The sequence below is a fragment of the Cydia splendana genome, chromosome 24 (genome assembly GCF_910591565.1).
Source record: "Cydia splendana chromosome 24, ilCydSple1.2, whole genome shotgun sequence".
Classification (NCBI taxonomy): Eukaryota; Metazoa; Arthropoda; class Insecta; order Lepidoptera; family Tortricidae; genus Cydia; species Cydia splendana.
Genome location: NC_085983.1, coordinates 3,411,460 through 3,427,267, shown reverse-complemented (window position 1 = coordinate 3,427,267; position 15,808 = coordinate 3,411,460). Strand labels below are relative to the sequence as shown.

General features: G+C 39.0%; 1 protein-coding gene across 1 annotated transcript in view; it reads right to left on the bottom strand.

Annotated features, from left to right (window-relative positions):
- The window catches only part of LOC134802489 (xaa-Pro aminopeptidase ApepP-like), a 48,035-nt gene that overhangs the window by 8,661 nt on the left and 23,566 nt on the right, over window positions 1-15,808 (bottom strand). The window contains exons 9-15 of the mRNA XM_063775168.1: window positions 15,283-15,417; window positions 14,743-14,823; window positions 13,436-13,513; window positions 12,114-12,244; window positions 10,970-11,122; window positions 9,672-9,801; window positions 8,299-8,476 (exon numbers count right to left, since the gene is read on the bottom strand). Coding sequence (XP_063631238.1) covers window positions 8,299-8,476; window positions 9,672-9,801; window positions 10,970-11,122; window positions 12,114-12,244; window positions 13,436-13,513; window positions 14,743-14,823; window positions 15,283-15,417 — 886 coding nt within the window. The remainder of the gene's footprint in view (window positions 1-8,298; window positions 8,477-9,671; window positions 9,802-10,969; window positions 11,123-12,113; window positions 12,245-13,435; window positions 13,514-14,742; window positions 14,824-15,282; window positions 15,418-15,808) is intronic.

Sequence of the window (15,808 nt, the reverse complement as noted above, 5' to 3'; positions counted from 1 at the left end):
AAAAAAAAAAAACGAAAAAAAAGCAAAAAACAAACGGTCACCCATCCAAGTACTGACCACTCCCGACCCATACAACCATTTCCAGTCGCCGTTACGACGCGGTGTTGACACATCTTGTGTCGACACCATCTGTTTCGGTCACAATTCCAGTCGCAGAGTCGTCGCCGTGTCGACACAGTTACCAGAAATGGGGAAGGGTCGACACATGACACAAAGTGACATAAAGTGTGGTCGCCGTGTGCACACATTGTTTCGGGTTTGCGACTACTTTATGCCAAAATCATTCGTTCATTCGTTCATTTTGTTCCTGTCAAATGGAAACTGTCAGATGGAAAAATACTTAAATAAAAATAAGTGACATTAATACGCCATCTCTTAAACGGATTACAAGACGTAATTATATATTGTTTGCATTTATATTACAATATGACTTAAATTATTATGGGGAATTAAACTGCTCGAGTGATTTGATAAACTAAGTGTAATATAATCAACGCGCCACCACATTGTTTTAGTTTAGCCGGAAATGAAATTGTTTACTTCTCAGTGCCTGTGTTCATAACTATATTATTTGAAGCATTTTTAGTACTTCGATGCGTATACTATACTTAAATAACAGAAATAACGCTTTACATACTACGAAACTTGTTAATTATGATGTATAAATATGGTTCAAGGCTGAGAAATATTGCAGTCACAAATGTTTCGACTTTGTGTCGACTCTGTGTTGACACATGACACGCGCTGTCAAAAGTAATAACAAAGTTACTGGTATGTTACTGGATTTGCAAAATGGCTCCTTGTGTTGATTTGTTTTCAGATATTCTCAAAGTGTAAAAATGCCGTGGTCAGAGATGGGCATTAATCGATTAACTGTTTATTCGACTAATTAATGGAATAAAAAAAGTTAATTCTCAAATTTTAATCGCGATTAGTTTAGTCGACCTAACATAGATTGAAATTGAATTAATCTGAATATTAATCGAATAAATTATCGATTAAATCTCGATTGAAAGTTGACAGGGGGCCATTTTTGTACGTAAAAATAATAGAAATGTCTTGCATGCAGACGGTAGCAAAACACTTTGTCATAAAAGTCGAGATGGGTGTCGATATATAGGTTTTAGGGAGTGCCGATTTCGAAAATAATGACCATTTTGGAATCCGAAATGGCGGCCATGCACTGTGTCATAAAAGTCGTCATGGATGTCGTTTTATACGTTTTAGGGGGCCCCAATTTTGAAAATGATGACCATTTTGGAATCCAAAATGGCGGCCATGCACTATGCCATAAAAGTCGTCATGGGTGTCGTTTTATAGGTTTTAGGGGGCGCAGATTTCGAAAATGATAACCATTTTGGATTCCAAGATGGCGGCCATGCACTATGTCATAAAAGTCGTCATGGATGTCGTTTTATAGGTTTTAGGGGGCCCCGATTTAGAAAATGATGACCATTTTGAAATCCAAAATGGCGGCCATGCACTATGTCATAAAAGTCGTCATGGGTGTCGTTTTCTAGGTTTTGAGGGGCGCAGATTTAGAAAATGATAACCATTTTGGATTCCAAAATGGCGGCCATGCACTATGTCATAAAAGTCGTCATGGGTGTCGTTTTATAGGTTTTAGGGGGCGCAGATTTCGAAAATGATGACCATTTTGGATTCCAAGATGGCGGCCATGCACTATGTCATAAAAGTCGTCATGTATGTCGTTTTATAGGTTTTAGGGGGCCCCGCTTTCGAAAATGATGACCATTTTGGAATCCAAAATGGCGGCCATGCACTATGTCATAAAAGTCGTCATGGGTGTCGTTTTATAGGTTTTGGGGGGCGCAGATTTCGAAAATGATAACATTTTCAATTTAAAAATGGCGGCAATGCACTATGTCCTAAAAGTCGTCATGGATATCGTTTTATAGGTTTTAGGGGGCGCAGATTTCGAAAATGATGACTATTTTGGATTCCAAGATGGCGGCCATGCACTATGTCATAAAAGTCGTCATGGATGTCGTTTTATAGGTTTTAGGGGGCGCAGATTTCGAAAATGATGACTATTTTGGATTCCACTTTTATGACAAAATACGTAGCGGCCATCTTGGATTATAAATTGATCATCGTTTTCGAATTCTGCACTCCCTAAAACCTATAAATCGACATCCGTGACGACGCAAGTTATCTTTATTTTCAGATCTAACAAATTACTACAGAATACAAAGGACAAAAAAGAAGCGAGGAGGTAATGAAACAAGCAAAAATACAGATGCTTCCTCGACGCAATTGGGTGATTCTTAAATTGTGTCCAGATTTTTTTTGTCATAAAAGTTTATATTTTTCACATATTACTAAATCTATGGCAAAAGTTATAATATTGCAATGGATTCCATCGCATGTAGGTATAAGTGGCAATGAGACAGCTGATGCATTAGCAAAACAGGCATGCAGCGATGGCATTGAATTTAAAATTCAAATTCAAAAAATTCAATTTCACTTGAAACATTATATGGGGGCAATAATGACTGTTTACATTTAGTCAAATTAAAGTGTCGCGAATTGTGGAAGGAATATTTCGACGAGAGATCTAGGGACAAAGGTATTTGGTATAAGACAATACAGCCACAACCCTTTAATTCTCCTTGGATTGATAATAGTGTGTTGTGTAGGCAGGATCTAGTTTTATTATTGAGATTGCGCTCTGGACACATTCCATTGAATAAGTTCGCCTACCTCATGCGTAAAGTGAATTCGGAATTATGCACCTTATGTAATCGCGTCGAGGATGTGTATCATATTTTAATGGAGTGTGTCCGAAATGAGCGACTTAGAAGACAGATATTTCATGACATTGACAGTTCCATTGGGTTATGTAATACCTACCTTTCGAACCCCATGTCTGAGGTTGTTGAAAAGGTACTAAATATTGTTAAGTGCGGTCTGAGGGACAGAAATGTGTGATGTAATTAAACTAGATGTAGCTATTTACTTTCTTTTAACTTTGTTAATTAAGTCTGTTTTTTATGGGGTGACATATTCGTTCAATCGAAAAAGCCCCTTAATAAAGGAAAAAAAAAAAAGTTCCGTGACATTTCGACCTTGTAATTTTTTAAGTAAATGTTTTTGTTTATCTATGAGGATCTCACTAGAATAGTATAATCAAGGTATGTTCATATTTGATGAATGAAATAGTAACGCAAAAAAAAATATATTTGTGTCTTATATTCCTGCCGAAGACTTTTATTTTACCTTTTCCTTCTACACAAGTTTGGCCAAGTAATAAGAATTTAGGGCTCTCAATTTTATTTTGACTTCTACAACAGTAAAGCTACGAGGCCATGTTTGGTATCGATTTCGTATAAATTCGCAGTATCAAATTTAGTTAAGGTATCACATTGACACCATTCCGAAGTAAAAACATATGTGACGTCCCACGGTCAAAGGTACCTTATGGCGGGTATGGAGTTATGCATACCCTAGTAATCTACAATAAATAAGCTATCGATAACACAAAAGATCAACCTTCTAGGTTGCGTAGTTACAGAGATATGATTTTTTGAAAATAATGTTGTGAAATGAGCAACTTTACGATAGAGAAGTTTTAAGTTTAGCCGCCTAAAAAACTATGTTCCTGAAGTAAGTTACATAGTTGACTACAAATAATAATGCCTTATATATCTGAGATTAAAAAAATATTGCGACTTGTTCTGTAATGCAAATATAAACTTTTGATATCGACTGATTTATGTGTATACTAACCAATCTCTTGAAAATAAAGTTTTATTTCATTTTCACGATTGATTGCAATGAGCTCTCAAGATTTAAATTTTATCTATTAGAAAACGACACTGACAGACAGTTTAAGCAAAAAACAATACCGATTTAGAGGTGAAAATGTATTTTCTGACTTTTTCATATAAAATCACAAAATTGAATATTTTTACTTTTAATGTGACACACAATCAATTTTTCTGAGCACATATGAAAGAAATTCTGTCATTCAAATGAAATAAATCCTAAAACCCCAACTAAATACTATATTTAACCCCTTATGCCACTTTAAACTTACATAACAATAACAGTATTTGCTCCATACATTTACGAAAAGGTACCTTATGGAAATAAATCTAATAATACATCACTACAAAATATCAATCATATTATAGTTTATCTTTTATGAATAGAAAATATTAATTTACATTAAACTGCCCCCAATTTAATTAGTTCTTCGTCATAATAATCTTAAAAAAGACCAATAATTTGTATGTAATGAAAAGGTACCTTGTGGTCAAGTTACATGATGAGGCATGATGATGATGGAACAGTTAGGATAAACTAATAATATTTTGGGGTTAAGATGGTATAAATCGTCTATTTCTTATCAATAATATATTTCGGTTGCTATTGAAGATAAGCGGCATATAGGTTCAATGACCTCAGATATTCCATAAGGTAATGCGTCGGGTATTGGCATTTTTCAGCAAACCAATGGCTGATTTACTGCATGCGACCAAACCAAATGAAGATTATTCTAGTTAAGAAAGACTTGACGAGAGTAACTTTGGTATAATAGCAGTCTACTTGGATTTGTGATGTCGGTCTATGACGGTTATAATATTTGCGAGGCGCCCCAACCAGAACTGAAATTATCAAATTAGTTTTGCAGAATGCTAATACAGTTCTCTACCAAACTTCTTTTCCCGTATTGACTAGTTTTTTTTGGGAATTTTCAATCATTTTTCCATAAGGTACCTTTTCTACTAAACTCTGAGACGACATTACTAGGCTTATAACTAACTTATAACAAAAATAAAAACAGGTAAACAAACGTTAGGCATTAAGGTTTCAGATCACACAATAAAAAAAAATTGAGCATTTTTTCACCTCTTTACAAAACATTTAATATCTCCGAAACTAGAAACCCTCATAAGGTACCTTTTCCCGTGGAACGTCACATATAAACTTATTAAAATACTAAAGAAAGTCTTTCTTTTAAACTCCTCTTCACGCTTAAACTGCTGAACAGTTATAATTTAAATTTGGTACACATATATTTTGAGTCCCGAGACAGGATATAATAAGTTATCTCAAAAATCACCCTTTAAAGGTGTGAAATGAGGTGTAGGGGGGAATTCAGAATTGACTTCTTGAAGTTAATACTGTTTAAGTTTAGGTTTGAAGTCATGTTTTTTCATCATTTTTAACTAAATCAAAGATGTAGACCATCCCAAATTTCATATAAATCGGTTCAGCGGTTATTGATTTCCCGTACAAATTTCCACGCCACTTTTCACACCTTCAAAAGATGATTTTGGTTATAAGATCTATCCTATGTCCTGTTCCGGGACGCAAACTATTTCTATACCAAATTTCAACGAAATCGGTTCAGCGGTTAAGCGTCAAGAAGAGTTTCAAAAAAACCGGCCAAGTGCGAGTCGGACTCGCGTATTAAGGGTTCCGTACATTAAGTCCGACTCGCGCTTGACTGCACATTTCTAATAGGTTTTCCTGTCATCTATAGGTAAAGAACTATTTTGTGTATTCAGACGGACATACATACAGACGCACGAGTGATCCTATAAGGGTTCCGTTTTTTCCTTTTGAGGTACGGAACCCTAAAAAGATTTATTTTTATTTTGTGGAATGGTGTCAATGTGATATCTTAAATGGATTCAGCACCCCAGATTTATACGAAAACGATACCAAACACGGCCTAGCACCTTCACTGATATAGATATTTCAAGATAAAATTTAGAGCCCTAAATAAACTTTCAAGAGCGGATATCTCAAAAACTATTCAACATATCGAAAAAATTGACGGAATAAACTTGTAACAAATTAAATTACCTTTCATTTTGTATAAGTGGCCATGTCGCTGAGATGCATAGTTTCCGAGATATAATCGAAAAACGGGAAAATGGGACCTTCAAAGCCCCCTCTCTCCCCCCCCGCTCAAGGGCCGGGGACTTTTGATATGTTCACCTCCTAACTTGTCAAACCAAGTTACGGAGTCAAAAATTGTGTTCCGAGCATTTCCCTCTACAACTTTTGGAGCATTCGTTGCCTGACCTAAGTAGCTTATTGAATTTCTTTAAAAACTTTTCTGTAAAAGGTTGACGGGTGTTGGGTGTTTATATGGTTTCGGTCGATTATTATCATTTGCATTGCCCATGATGACTTACTAGAATTACGAGCACACGAGACACTAATAGTAGTTTGACAAACCTTGGTTTTCAAGAGGTATTTTATATTGACATTTGCTGTCACAAATTTGCTGTCAGATTTAGTCGCAAACCGCACGCAAAGTGCACACAAATGTGTCGACACCTTGTTACGGAAAAGTGTAGACACGGCGACGACACTTTGTTTCGAAACAATTCTAGACACATTGTGTGGACTCTGTTACGACACATCTGACATTTAGTTACCACTTTGTGATTCTGCGACTGGAATGGTTATATGGGGACGTTGCTTAACTTTGGTCAAAAATCACGTTTGTTGTATGGGAGCCCCATTTAAATCTTTATTTTATTCTGTTTTTAGTATTTGTTGTTATAGCGGCAACAGAAATACATCATCTGTGAAAATTTCAACTGTCTAGCTATCACGGTTCGTGAGATACAGCCTGGTGACAGACGGACGGACGGACGGACGGACGGACGGACGGACAGCGAAGTCTTAGTAATAGGGTCCCGTTTTACCCTTTGGGTACGGAACCCTAATAACTTTGATCTCGTGTAGTACACAAAATTTTTCACCCTAAGCAGTGAGAACATACCTAGAGGGACAGAGATAATAGAACCCAAGTATATCGAACTTGTATTAGACCCCGCATGTTGAAATGACATTTGACTATAAAGGTCACTTGAATGTCATTTTGTCTCACTCAGTGAGCAAAATCGCATTTTGCTCACTGAATGAGACACACTCAGTGAGCAAAATGCGATTTTGCTCACTGAGTGAGACAAAATGACTCAGTGAGCAAAATCGCATTTAGCTCACTGTTTTTAAGAAGCAAAGTACCCTTGTTCGAGCTGCTGAGGTGAAAATAAATACAGTGAAACCTGGTTAAGTGGGACCTGGATAAGTGAGAAACCTCTATAGCTGGGACTCATGGTGCGGTCCCGGCACTTTAGCACTGAATTACCTCTGTTAGTGAGATAAAATGAACCTCTATAACTGAGATTAGTCGTTGTGATTTATAGTCAGATTTACCTCTATAATTGAGACAGAGAGTATATTTTACCTCTTTTACTGAGACTATATTTATAAAATTACATTTTCCTAATTGTTTTTTTTAAATTTTATAAGAATTGGCCTGTGTATCTGAGATAAAATCAGTCTATGACCTCTCTAACTTGGACTCTATTGATCAGTTTCCGTATTCTTACTAAGTAACTCTTAGTCTATCCATAAATTCCGCATTTGCTTAATTGTGTCTAAAAGACTTCAACTTTCATTAAGTTAGGTACTTTATGTAGTTAAAACTATCAAAACGAAAGCAGAAATCTTGATAAGTAACACGAATAAACACATTTTCAGTTAATAATTTTCTAAGAGGCAATGAAGTCCGTATCAAATCTAATTGAAAAAAAAAACTATCATTTGTAGATAAAATCATTCAAAATAAATTTAAAGAAATAATTAACAGACAGGGACAAGGATTATTTTACCTTATTTATTTTTAAATATAATTACAAAATACCTTATTAACCACCTCTATAACTGAAATCCATCCTCTATTCTCACCTCTATTAATGGGGCCCTCTGTAAATGAGACAGAAATTTATTTGTACCTGGCTAACTGAGAGCCTGGGTAAGTGGAATACCTCTTTAAGTGAGACAAATCTGCTCGTCCCTTGAGGTCTCACTTATCCAGGTTTCACTGTATTATATGGACATTCTTACACAAATTGACTAAGTCCCACGTAAGCTCAAGAAAGCTTGTGTTGTGGGTACTCAAACAACGATAAATACCGATACAAATACTTAAATAGAAAACATCCATGACTCAGGAACCAATATCTGTATCATCATACAAATAAATGCCCTTACCGGGATTCGAACCCAGGCCCATTGACTTCACAGGCAGGCTCACTACCCACCCAGACCAGACCAGGCCAGACCGGTCGTTAACATTGTTTGTGTTTGATTTTTCGACAGACCCAATTTGAGTTTTATTTTTTAATATTAGGGATACAGAAACAGAGTTGGTTTACTGTCACAAGATCCTTCCTGGGAAAGTGCCCCAGGGCCTCTAGGGCACGTCGCGTTCAAAAAGTGCCCCACGCGTGCCCCGTATCTTACCATCGCTGAAGATCATGCCCGGGAAGATGCCCGGGTCTGTAGCGATGAGGGCAGAGCCGATGCCCCCGGGACCCTCGTGCACGTTCAAGAAGTGCCCCACGCCGTGCCCCGTGCCGTGGTTGTAGTTCAGACCCACATCCCATAACGCTTTACGGGCGAGGGTCTCTAGAATGTTGCCCTGAGGAAAGTAGAGCAATTACTGTTAGAACAACCAATTGCTACACAGACAAATTAATGCACAGAATCTCTTTCCGGGCCTAAAAAAAAGACTGATTGAAACTATGGGTGACGGGCTGGCTACATTCCTAAGCCAAAGAATAGGCATAGCTGTTCAGCGTGGGAATGTAGCCTTATGGGCACCCTTCCGCAGGGGACAGATCTGAGGGACCTAAAATAGGTGAGTAAGTTTTATTTAAGTATTTTTTTAAATAGTTTTAATTTATTGTATACTTAATTTTAATAATAGTTTATAAGTTTTGTTAATAAATACTAGTACTAAATGATGTACCGACTTGATTTGGCCGACTAGCCGACTAATCGGCCAGATCATTATTTTTGTCTTAAATCAAAATCAAAATCAAAAATATACTTTATTCATGTAGGCCTAGCAACAAGCTCTTATGAATCGTAATTAATCTTAATCTAATTATCAGAGCAATTTATTGATGTTAATATTATTCCATAATAAAATTGGATTATTATACATATCAAATTTAACACTAAGAATTTCACAAAAGGATCGTCAAATATTAAAAAGATTGTATAAAAAAATACTAGTCTAGAATTTCTAGAATAAAATCTAAATGTCAAAAAAAAAAGCATAAGTAACAAAGAAGTAGATAGTATTACATCGGAATATCCATTTCCTCATCAATAATCAAATATACCTAATAAATAAATAATCATTTCGAATAACAATTAATCCCACGTTCTAAGTTCGGTTCAGATGCACTTAAAAAACAATCGTTTTACACCTTTCGTCGCGCTATACATCATATTATAAATAGTAAGACTGAAAACAATATCCTAAGGCTATATTTCATACGACAGTCGGACAAGAAAGCGACCACACGGTCAATAAATAATTCGAACAAAAGTTTTCGTAAGCACCCTAAATAGGAATTTTGGTAAAATAGGTGAAAAGCTTATGGAAAATATTTATTGTTTATATCTTTTTGCCCTGTTTTCTGTCACTTTATAAAGTGCCGACTAATCGGCGATTTTTGCCGACTGGTCGCCGACTAACCGCCGACAATAAATGAGGGCGGATAGGCGGCTTTCCCGACTAGTCGGTACTCGGTACATCCCTAATAAATACCTTTAATACGCAAGGGACAAAAGGCACTAATGGTATCTGTATAAAGTAGACTCACAGTGATGCCCCTAGGAAACACGGCGGTGCCCATAAGAATCTGTCCTTTCATCACGCGTGTGAATGTGAGCTTCTGCATGTCGGTGGGGGTGCCCATGTGTCGAGTGCGGGTGATGTCTGTCGTTCCGTCCCTGCGAACATAATATATACATATGTATATATACTTCATTAGTAGGTATATATTATATACAACTGGAATGTAGCGTCTTTTGCTTCTTCAAAAACCCACGAACCGAACCGCCCCATAGTAGCATTGACAATTGTAGATCAGCAAAAACTTTCTTCATTCCATCGTAGCTAATTGTGAAAATTTAATTTAGAAAAATGCGAAATAGGGTATTTGACTGTATTTAAAATAAATTATTTTACACCATGCATGAAATAAAGCACCAGAAGATTAATAGAGAAACGTAGACAGCAGTTATTTTTAGACACTATTTCTATTTTAAAACCCGTATAAAACTATAAAGAGTAGGTAATTTGCTTGTGACGTCACATGCTAGTGTTTCATATAAATTCCATAGTAGAAAAATCGTTTTGACAGTTCGAAAAAAGAAACTGATTTGACTAGTAGTCAAATACCCTATTGTGTGATGGCGCCATTCCCACTCTTACGTACTTAATTGCCGGGATTGCTGGTGGCCTAGCGGTAAGAGCGTGCGACTTTCAATCCGAAGGTCGCGGGTTCAAACCCCGGCTCGTACCAATGAGTGTTTTCACACTTACCTACGAAATACCATTTGATATTTATTCGCTTTTCGGTGAATGAAAACATCGTGAGGACACCGGACTAATCCCGATAAGGCCTAGTTTACCCTCTGGGTTGGAAGGTCAGATGGCAGTCGCTTTCGTAATAATAATAACTAGTGCCTACGCTTCTTGGGATTAGTTGTCAAGCGGACCCCAGTTTCCCATGAGCCGTGGCTTAAATGCCGGGATAACGCGAGGAAGATGATGACTTGTACTGTGCCCTTACTTACTTGTATTGCGCCCTTACTTACTTGTATTGTGCCGTCACTTACTTGTACTGTGCCCTCACTTACTTGTATCGTGCCCTTACTTGTATTGTCCCCCAGAGTCAACCAGCAACATGTCGTCTTTAGTAATGACCCTCTGCGGTCCTTCTGGGTCTGCCTTATAATGAATGATGGCCCCATTTTCGCCCTTACTTGTATTGTGCCCTCACTTACTTGTATTGTCCCCCAGAGTCAACCAGCAACATGTCGTTTTTAGTAATGAACCTCTGCGGTCCTTCTGGGTCTGCCTTATAATGTATGATGGCCCCATTTTCGCCCTTACTTGTATTGTCCCCCAGAGTCAACCAGCAACATGTCGTCTTTAGTAATGACCCTCTGCGGTCCTTCTGGGTCTGCCTTATAATGTATGATAGCTCCATTTTCGCCCGCGCCAGCGATGGTAGCAAACGAGGCCCCCATGAAGTCTTCCTCTTCGCTAAAAATAAACAAAAGACTTAGGACCACTTGCTCCAATTCACTAACCCAGGGTTAACCGGTTAAACCTGGAGTTACCATGGTTATCAGTACAATTTGGCACTGGGTTAACGGTTTAACCGCTTAACCCCGGGATAGTGGAATGGTCCAAGTGGGCTTTAGGGGTTATTACATCTATCCTTTTTCAGAATACTTTCTGCTGAGATGGAAAGAGAATGAGATAGGAATATGTTGTGTCCTTGTCCCTTTTAGCAGCATAGCACAAAGTATCGATCCAGAGGCCGTGAGTTCTAGTCTCACCCAAGAGTAATTTTTCCACTTTTAAATAATTATATTCTATAGTTCGTTTTTTTAGCAGTTAAGGTAAACAATCTTGATGTGTCTTTTAATTGAAAAACACGTTTTAAAAATAAGTTACGGCAAATATATAACAATTATGAATGTAATACGATCATTTATATTCTTCTGCTTTCATAAGTAATAGTTACTGATTTTTAAAAAGCGTTTTTCAATTAAAAGACTTGTCAAGATCGCTTACCTTCTTTCAAGTTCTTTCTAATGCTAAAAAAAACGAACTATAGCATCGTTCGCAGACGTTTCAGCTTGTTAAAAAACCGGGCAAGTGCGAGTCGGACGCGCGCACGAAGGGTTCCGTACCATAATGAAAAAAAAAACGGAAAAAAATGCAAAAAAAAAAACGGTCACCCATCCAAGTACTGACCACGCCCGACGTTGCTTAACTTTGGTCAAAAATCACGTTATTGTTGTATGGGAGCCCCACTTAAATCTTTATTTTATTCTGTTTTTAGTATTTGTTGTTATAGCGGCAACAGAAATACATCATCTGTCTATCACGGTTCGTGAGATACAGCCTGGTGACAGACAGACGGACGGACGGACGGACGGACAGCGAAGTCTTAGTAATAGGGTCCCGTTTTACATTTTGGGTACGGAACCCTAAAAAATAGATAAAGTAACCCATATGAACTCACCCTCGCAGTTCTAGAAGTTTGTTATCCACGTCGACTTCTGTGACGTTGACGCCCGCGTCAACCTGCTCGTGTATCCAACGCAGGAAGCGAACCACCGCTATACCGTCTTTGACGTGCGCTGAACGGAACCCCTGCAAAATAGGTATAAATCATATAGACGGAGCATCATCATCAACTTAAGAGTTATTCTCTTGTCGGTGGAGTATCTTCCAGCTTTCCCTATCCTGCGCCAGCTCTTTGACTTTTTGATACGACACGACCCCCACTTTTTCTTTCACTTGCTCCAAAAAGCTGCGTCTGGGTTTTCCTCTTCCCCGCTTGTGTCCTATCCGCCCCTCCAGGATAGTTTTAAAGAAGTGGTCGTGTCGTATTAAGTGTCCAATCATTTTTCCGCGTCTATTTGCGATGGTGTCCAGGATAGCTCTCCTTTCATTCACTCTTCTTAGCACCTCCTCATTCGTTATCTTGTCTTTCCAACTAATGCCTTCCATACGCCTCCAGCACCACATTTCAAATGCTTCCATTCTCTTTCTATCTCTTAGGTTCATTGTCCACGTTTCACTTCCATATAGGGCTAGGGATAGACGGAGCATAGAGCAATTATTTCATGAAACCGATGCTGCCAAAAATACTGGGGTGCGGGGGACGACGTGAGCGAGTCCCGCGCCGTGATTGGTCCGTTCAAAGACACGGGCGTCACACAACGACACTTTGACTCGAAAATGGAGTAAAACTACCGTATATTTGTGGCAGAGGGGGTAGCGCTACTATGCTCAGTCTGGAGGATGTCTTGTCTATGGTATAAATGTAGGTAGTTGAATTTTTCTGAGGTTTTTTTCGCCTTAATCTGTTAATCTTTTCGACGCCGTGTCAAACACAAAAGCTGTCACTCGGACGCCACGTCACCGAAGTGTCAAAACTGAAATTGAACGTTATGCATATGCACGTAGGTCTGTGTTGCTCTGTGGTCTGTGACGGATTAATCGGTCTTTGGCGTTGGACCTACGGTGCGGATATATCGGTCATTGACGTCCAAAAGGTTAAACAAAGGGTATTATTTCTTTTATATAGCGTGGTTAGCTACCGAATCCGTCATTAGTGTTTATTGTTAGTTACATAGCTGCGTGTCTTAGATAACCCTACGCTCCCAATATGGCTATGGGCTCATTTAGACGATGCGAGAACTCGCATGCGAGTTTCATTACATTGCGGGTTTTGATCGGTCGGTTGAATTGGACGTAACCAACAGTCCGCATTGTAGCTAAAATCGCATGCGAGTTCGCGCGCCGTCTAAATCAGCCCTCTAAATAACTGTTAGGTACCTTTAGTTCCACTTCGTTCTTGACCGTCTTCATCAGAGCCACAGGAGACACCGTTGATACTGTTGAAACTCTACCTTCCTAAAACAAAGAGAAACGATGAATACTTAAATGAATAAAATTGCTAAGAAAAAACATTTCTTGCAGGACCGGATGACATTGAACCAAATAACTAATGTAACTTAATCCTTTGACAGGCGTGGCTCACTCCGCGATTTCGTCGCTTTGCTACAAGTACATCCGTTCCACACCAATATTGGTGGCTAGCCATAAGCCGCGCGTGGCGCTGTCGCCACCTAGCGGCCATATCTGTCCTGATCGTAACAGACGCGTTTTGTTAGAGAGTGAGTCTTCTGTACCTAGTACTATTATTTATTCTGTGCCTTTGACCGGCAAAGACGTCAACTGACGCGCGGCTACAGCGCAATATCAACCTTAGTGCATTCCAGTAAGGTTCACGATGACGCGCCGACTCCTTTGTCAGCGTCGTGCCACAAGATATCAACAGATGGCGTTACTATAGCCAGTTCCCATGCATCGAGTGCAACTTGTATGCAGCGCCCATACTTCTCCTACATCGCGCTTACGAAGTTCTGAATGTCAGAAGTTCCATAAATACTACGCCGACGAAAGAAAAGGAAATCATAATGAAAGTAAAACCATCAGAATAAGTAATAGGTACTACTACCGTACAGAAAGGAAACTTCCTACAAAACCGAAGTTTGACAGCGGTTCAGGGACGAATCATGTCCCTTTCTAATGTATGGCACTATCCCTTTCGGCTAATTACGGTTGTCAAAATTCAAGTAATTATCTTATCTGTTGGGCGTGCACGCAAAACGTCAAGTTGTGCCAACCCTAATAATTGCTCGGAGCAATGCTGAGCCGAACGGAGCCGAGTTTGCCCGAAGGGAGGCGATTCGCACCCCTGATAACGTGCCGCGCACGACAGGCGTGGCGTTCAAATCATCGTAAAAAGTAATATAAAGTAATATAACAGGATGACGTCATTACCAAGCTGAAATGGAATTGGGCGGGGCATGTTGCCATGTGCCGTTGGCAGAGTGATGGCAGGTGGACCAAAATATTGACGAATTGGTGGCCGCTTTCGGATGAAAAAAGCGCCTGGCGTCCGTTGGCACATTCGAAAAATCGCGGAACCTTTCATTTCTGGATGAGACTAGGCCAGGACCGGGATAAAGTGGCATACACGAAAAGAGGCCCAACAGTGGGCGTCTGGACGCTAAGATGATGATGATGATGAATATAACAAATTAGATTTTAAAATTAGAGAGAAATAATTGACTTACAGCTTCAGCCGCTAAATGAATGGCGTGGCTTCCATCTTGCGACAGCCAAATAGTGTGAGTGCTGCCCTCTGGTAGAGTGTCCTAAAAATATAAACATACATTTCATCATAAATTTGTTTTCCTTCGGTTTCTAATCTTCACAAATTATATTTTCTGGAGAGGAGAGTAGTTATTCTGAGAAAATATAAATCTCCCAAAACTGTATTGAAATGATACGTAGCTGTCACCGTAAGACGTAAAATTTCATAAATATAGCAATACTGTGCGATTTAAGAGGAATTTCCTCCCGCGGACGCTCCGGCTGTGGAATGAGCTCCCTTCCGAGGTTTTCCCGAGGGTCTACAGTATGGGGTTCTTCAAAAAAGGAGTGTACAGGTTTTTAAAAGGTCGGCAACGCGCATGTAACACCTCTGGAGTTGCAGGCGTCCATAGGCTACGGTGACTGCTTACCATCAGGCGGGCCGTATGCTTGTTTGCCAGCGATGTGGTATTAGAAAAAACAGTGGGTTTTATAAAAAAAACGCTGGTATATAAGCATACCGGAAATCCCCTCAGAAAGCTGAAAATCTCGCTGTAAGGGCGCGCTGTCACGGTGGTGCCCTCTGCCGCCAAAAAAGATGACACGTCGGCGGGCAGCTCGCCGTCGCCCCAGAATAGGATTATGTTGTCTGTGGTCTGGAAACATTTGCGAAAAATGTTTGTCAAGAGCTTGTTTAAAGATAAATATAGTTTATTATTCAAGTAGGCATATTACAATGCGCTTATGGACGTCAAATAAAGCTACACCGGCTCCAACCCTACACCTCTGCCTCAAGAAGATTTAAGTCCCCCCTCAATTGGAGGAGGGTATCCCAATATGGGACCGGCAACAAACTCCTCGGGACACATCTTTTCAAAACATTACATCTTATAATTAACATGCATTACGAGTAAATAAGACAACAATCAATTAAAATTACGATACAATTCATGCAATTACATACAGTGGGTATTTTTCTTTACAGAAATTGGATTTAAAAATATATATGTGTATTGTGTATTAAATGATACAAATACTTAGCTCTTT